We start from the raw sequence: 6444 nt of genomic DNA on the forward strand, positions 1-6444 counted from the left end.
CGAGTCGCTGCTTTCCCCGCGTGTGCGTGTGTGCGTGTGTGTGAGGACGTGTCACGACGTGTCACGACGCCCACGATGGCCATGTGGAACCTTTGCCTCGGTGTGTGGTCTCAGCCAGACCTGACCGGGCGGCTCCCGCACAGCTGAGCTCCCCAGGGGACAGGGAGGAAGTGGTCCCGGGAGTAGAGCCCTGCGGTTAGGGTTCCACCGGCTCCCTGCCGCCCAAGGGGCGCAGCCCGGACCTGGGACGTAAAGAACGAGTGATTTGGGCCACGTGTCACCCTGAAGCAGCGTTTAATTAGAGGCACCTGATCACGAGAGCAGCGTGGGAGGCACAGCCAGGGAAAGCGGCTTCTGTGGGGAGCGGAGGGCAGGGCCCGCTCATCTGGCCTCCCTCAGCCTGGTCCCCGCCGAGCCTCTCCCCAGGGTGGCTTCCTGCTGTGGACTGTTGGACTCTGAATCTAGATGACAGCAGCCGTGCTTCTGGAGGCCATGACCTGGAGGTGGAGGGTTCTGGGCCGAGGCCGGTGGCTGTCCTTAAACTCCTGCCTTTTGCCCACTGGCTCTTGACTCTGCCTCCCGTGTGCAGCCAAAGCTAATCGTGCGTGATCTGCAGCTAAGTGTGAAGGGAATGCGACAAGCTCAACCCCGTGGCTGGGCGCCCGCTGGTCCCCGCAGCTGGGCAGTGGCTACTGGGTGATGAGAACCATCTTCTCCGCGTGGGTGGTCCCCGCAGCTGGGCAGTGGCTACTGGGTGATGAGAACCATCTTCTCCGCGTGGATCTCTTTCACCTGCTGGGAGCTCAGCTTGATGACGAACTTCCGCGGCCCCGCCTTCACCGGGGTGCGCCTGATCTGGGACTGCATGGTCTTGCCCGGCGGCACCGTCCTGTGCAAGTGACGGACAGATGTGGAATTAGCCACAATGCCGGGGAGAGGAGCGGAGGAGCCCAGGCCCGGGCCGTGGCCTCGCAGGACAGCTGTGGCCATCTGGGCACCATGCGGCGGCCGCACCCAGGTAAGACAAGCTGGCTGCCAGCTCTCCCCCCAACCCCGTGTCCTGAGGAGTAGCCGCCTCCCGACCTGAAAGTGCTCTCCAGCCCTGGCTACTCCAAGTGTGGTCCTGGCCCTGGCCCTGGCCTGCCCCGGAGCTTGCAGAGTCAGCACCAGCCGGGCATCGTGGCGCACACCTGAGATCCCAGCCCTGACGCTGTGTACTTGACAAAGCTGGGGCACTGCATTGCTCCACATCCCCAAATTATAGTTCAGCCAGAAATTCTAGGAAGAGCACAGCAGATTATATCTGTATTCTTGGGGCGACGTGAAACTCAGTATCCACAAAGGAAAAGGTTCTAATGGTGAGTGTTGAGAGAAAAGGCGGGCAGGGGAGCCCGGGGACAGCTCAGTGGTAGAGCTCTTGCCCAGCACCTACAAGGTCCTGTGTTCGATCCCCAACATGGAAAGAAAAAAAAGGTTGAGACCGTGATAAATGGTTTGCAGTGGTAGCTTGACACTGTGCAACACAACGGTATCAGATTAATACGAAGAAGAGCGCGACTCAGTAGGAAAATGGACAAAAGCTAGGACAGGCAGCCTGCTGGAAACAGTCCCTCAATCATCAGCCAGACAGATCCTCCTCACAGAGACGCGGACCGAGCCCAGACCCCAGTCCTCAGATGGAGGCTCAGACTCACCCCTGCTCCGTGCTCTGCAGGGAGGACAGGCCCAGGCTCTCCACAGAGAACATGACGTGGGTCAGTGGGGTCACCAGTGAGTTCCGGAAGGTGCAGGTACACGTGAGGGCCTGGCCCACCCCGCCTTTGTTGGGCAGCTGTGGGGAGATGGAGGAGGCGTGTGAGCTGTATGTCAGATCAACACGGAAGACCAATTCCATTGGGAAAATTGTGTCCCTGTCCCTGTGGTCAGAGTGCCCACAACCCCGGGGTCCTTAGAGTCTCTAGGGAAGACCCTCCTCTGTCGAAGCCTTTCTCTGCTTCTGGTATTGCTGGCGATTCTGCACCCGTATCCACAGCCTTATATACTGGGCCCTGTCAGAGCTTTCCTATTTATTCACTCACTTATTCATCTGTTTACTGGCTTTTTCTTTTCTTTCTTTCTTTTTTTGGTTTTTTTTTGTTTTGTTTTGTTTTTTTGTTTTTGAGACAGGGTCTCACTATGTAGTTGAGACTGACTTGGAACTCACTATGCAGCCCAGGCTGGTCTCAAACTCACAGCAATCCTCCTGCCTCAGCCTCCCGAGTGCTGGGATGACAGGCATGTGCCGCCACGCCTGGCTGTTTACTGCCTTTTTGAGACAGGGTCTCACTGTGTAGCCCAGGCTGGCCTTACACTCACAGAGATCTGAATGCCAGGATTACAGGCATGCGCCACCACACCCGTCTACCAGACATTTTCTTAAAGGCATCTAAAGCTCAGAGTCCTCTGGCAGCCAGAGGTCCTAGCCTGACCTCTTTCAACCCCGATCAGGACCCCTCCTCACCAAACTAGAGAACTTCGGCACGCCCCAGCCTGCACCTCCCAAGCCCCCCTCGAGCGGACGGACTGGGGATCCTGGGGACAGTGCCCTCCCAGCCTCGGGCTCAGCACCTGCCTGTCTCCTCAGTGCCACCTGCAAGCTCCCGCCCGGCTCCTGTGCCCAGCTCACAAACCAGCCCCAAGATGCCCAGAGCAGCCCAAAGCTGTCCCAGAGCCACCGCCACGCCTCTGCCAGAGCCCCTCAGGCAGCGCCTGTGCTCGAGGCCGGGCAGGCATCAGCTCCCCTGCTCGATGCCGGGCCTTCTCCCCGCTCAAGGCGGGGTCACAGCCGAGGCCCCATTCTGTGGGGAAGCACATCCGGGGTGAGGCTGGGCCAGGACTGCCTCGTCGCCCACCATCTGTGGCCCAGCCGCCAGGTGCCCTCCCCGGCTCCCCCGGAGGGCTCGGGGCAGCCTCCTAGGGAGCTGTTGGGGTCTTGGGTTTGCAGAGAGGAATGGGTGAGGACTCGCTTCCCCACACGGCCTGGGCTCCTGCGCCAAGACCTGAGCTTTAACTGCGGTGTGTAACAGTCGGTACAGGAAGAGGTAAGGGGACGGCGACATGAGCCACTTCCGGAAGGAGGCGCGAGAGTTGAGAGCAGGCTGGAGAGCTCCGCAACGCCCCGCCAGCAGCTTTGGAATTCTGTGCCGTGTACAGGCGTGGCTCGTTTAGAGCCTGGAAGTTTTGAGTTAGAAAATTGCCCCTTTCCCAGAAACACCCGCTTAGAACGGTGCCACTTTCCTGGGGAACGCGGGCACCGCGGCAGCTCAGCTCACCTCTGTAATGAACTGGGGGTACCGGAAACACAGCGACCCTCGGTGGCGATGGTCTCCTTGGTTTCCATCACCTCCACCAAGATGAAGCCTTTGATGACCGGCTCATCCTCAAACAAGTCCAGGCTGCCAGTGTAGGTGCTGGAGTCCCAGGTCAGGACCACACTGGACACTGCAGAGGCGCAGGCAGGGGAGCGTGACATTTGTCATCGGGCACAGGCTGGCATCACCTGGGCTTGGCCTGGCACCGTCCCACCCTCCCTGTGAGACAAGAAGTCGGGCTCAACTCGGACTCCACCCTGGCAAGCTCTCCAGGCCCCGTCCACAGCGTGACCGATGTGCCAGCTGCGGGGACAGTCCACTCCCCGACACGGCGCCCGGGCACCCATGACCACTGAGCGGACGGATGTTCCGGGTTAAGTCTCTAGCACCATAAAATACTCTCATTGTGTTCTGTGGTGCCAAGGACTGAACTTGGGGTCCTTCACTACATCCCCAGCCCTTCTTATTTTGAAACAAGGTCTCACTTAGTTGCTCAGCCTAGCCTCCAACTGGCCGTCCTCCTGCCTCAGCCTCCCAGAGTGGGATTACAGGCGTCCATCACCACGCCTGGCTGGAAGGTATCTGTACCGACCCATCTAGCACCCCCAACTTCTGACTGATAGCCCCCAGGCTCCTGGTCCCCGTCTGCCCACATTGGTCCCTTGTGACCTCCCAGACGTGGACACTTGCTGAGTGCGTGCTGATACTATTCGCACGCACTGTTTGCTGGTGCACAGTCACCGAGAAGACGGTCTCAGAGGGACCCGACCCCTCCCAGCCAGTGCTCTGCCCAGCCCAGTACCTTCATCTTCGACATGCACGGTCTTCTGGATGACACCCAGGTATGCCAGCTGCTTGCCCGTGTAGGACTGCAGGTCAAAGGAGCCCGAGAAGGTAACTGTCTGGGGGGTGGCAGCCTTCCTCCTCCGGGTCACAGAGAAGCTGAGAGGGTCCCCCAGCAGCACCGGCTCCTCTCGCACAGAGAGCTCCAGCAGGTTCTCCTTGACGGGGATCGTGTACTCTCGCTTGAAGCTAAGCAGCAAGAAGGCGTGGTCCATGACCGCCCTCTCCTCGGAGGAGCCTGTGTGCGACACAGCAGCCACCTGAGCGGGCCGCAGAGGACCCCAGGACCCCCAGAGCACCTACACCGGTGCTCGGTGACAGCGGGAACAGCAGAATAAAGACCCCCAAAGCTTGGCCTCGCCATAAAAGCGCTGAGAAACTGGGAGAAATTATGAAAATCAACTTCCTCCTAATTCCTGAGATTAACTAAAGGCTGGGGACCCCCAGAGCAGCCTTTACTGAGGAAAAGCAGCCGTCACCTCAGGAGGAAGGAAGTCAAGCGCCTCCACCTGTGCCCCCCCACCCACCTTCTTCCTCCTGGGGCCAGCAGCGAAGTGGCCCAAGAGGGAATTCTCTTCATGTGACCCACAGCTCAGCTCCCCGGACACTTCAGTTCCCAGAGCGGTGTCATTTGAGCTGGCTCGGAGCTCCTGCTTTACAAACCACATTTTCCCAGGCGCATTTGTTAAAAGTAAGAAGGAAAAGGGCCGTGATGACTGAACATCGCCACTGCCTAACGCAGCTGACCAAAACTTAAAGGCAGAGCTGAGGAAGAACCGAACCAGGACCGAAAGGTCTGCAGAGACCTGAGGAGCCACAGCCCTCACCTGTAAGGGCCCCAAGGCTCTGCCCCGTAGGAAAGGAGCTGCCCTGTTATATTCTTCAGAGGTACAGTTTTCAGCAAGAAACCACAGGGCATACAAAGAAAAACTATGGCGATACACGGTGGGGGGAAAAGCAGTCAGGAGAAACTCCTTGAGAGCCAGGCATGGTGGCACATCCCTGTAATCTTCCCACTCTAGGAGGCTGAGGCAGGAGGATCGAAGGTTAGAGCCTAGCCTGGGTGACTGGACAAGACCCAGCCTCAAAATCAGAAGGGCGGGAGCCTAACTCCAGTGGATTGCTTGCTTATCTATGCAGGGCTCTGGTTTCTATCCCCAGCGCCTCCGGAGGGACAGAGAGAAAGAGAGGGACACGGCAGAAATGTCTCTGAAGGAGCCTGGACATAGATTTGTGGGACAAACCCTTGACGTGAGCTCTAAAATATGTGCAAGGAAGGGCCTGGGATGTCGCTCAGTGGCACCGCGCCAGCCTCGAAAGCACAAGGGCCTGAGTTCAATCCCTGGTACCAAAAATTTGTGTGTGTGTGCACGTGCGTGTGTGTGCAAGGGGCCGAGGGGCAGTGTGCCCAGAGGCCGATGGGGTCAGGTCCTTCAGAGTGGACACGGCGTGCAGAAGGGAACTTGGACCAGCGGGGCCCTGGTGTGATAGGAGAGGCTGCGGTTGGCAGTGCTGAGCACAGGCTCCGGCGCCCCCTCTCGTCCAGCCGCCCTGCCCCTCACGCCGCTCGGCCTTCTGCTGTGCGTTTGCTTGCTCTCCCTTTCCCATCCCTGTGATCAGTGTCGCTCCACCCAAGCCACGAGTCTGGGCTGGGGAGCCGGGCCTGAGCTTCCCGGCCTGGGGGCTATGCTGCCAGATGCCACTCAAATAGGATTTTGTTTTCGTTTTTGTTTTTTTTTGCTGGTACTGAGGATTGAACCCGGGTCGGTCACACCGTGCTTTATCCCCGGTGCAAGTCACTAAGTTACCCAGACTGGGCTGGAACTTGCAATCCTCCTGCCTCAGCCTCCCCCAGTGCTGGCGGGACAGACCTGCCCCTCCCCACTGCCTCCACCTTTAGCGGCCACAAGGCTTCACCGTCACACCGCTGTCTCTGGCACAGGACACGGACAGGGCGCCTGGCCCCGCCTACCTTCGGGTAACTTGTACTGGTGGGTGATGTCCTGTGCCGGTCCTGGCCCACCGCCTTGGTGCTGATGTTCTTGCCGATGCTCACGGTCTCCACCGCCAGCAGGCTGGCCTTCTCGCGCCCGCCCACCGTCCTCACCAGCCACACCAGCTTGTCTTGTCGGCGTTCACCTCCGAGAACACGAACTTGGTGTCGTAGCCCATGAAGATGCTGCCCCTGCGGACGGCGGCCACGGGCGAGGGCCCGCAGCAGTAGAGCCCTGGGGACGGTGGCTGTGCCGGC

The 6444-nt window shown here is 59.5% G+C and overlaps 1 protein-coding gene across 1 annotated transcript in view; it reads right to left on the bottom strand.

Annotated features, from left to right (window-relative positions):
- Positions 1–286: 286 nt before the first annotated feature.
- Tgm4 (transglutaminase 4) overlaps positions 287–6444 on the bottom strand; it is a 13447-nt gene continuing 7289 nt past the window's right edge. Inside the window, 8 exon segments of the mRNA XM_033762709.1 lie at positions 287–889; positions 1695–1831; positions 3312–3349; positions 3352–3480; positions 4153–4431; positions 6166–6201; positions 6204–6318; positions 6321–6434. Coding sequence (XP_033618600.1) covers positions 748–889; positions 1695–1831; positions 3312–3349; positions 3352–3480; positions 4153–4431; positions 6166–6201; positions 6204–6318; positions 6321–6434 — 990 coding nt within the window. The 3' untranslated portion in view covers positions 287–747.

Source organism: Fukomys damarensis, unplaced genomic scaffold (genome assembly GCF_012274545.1).
Source record: "Fukomys damarensis isolate Sample0158 unplaced genomic scaffold, DMR_v1.0_HiC HiC_scaffold_12, whole genome shotgun sequence".
NCBI lineage: Eukaryota > Metazoa > Chordata > Mammalia > Rodentia > Bathyergidae > Fukomys > Fukomys damarensis.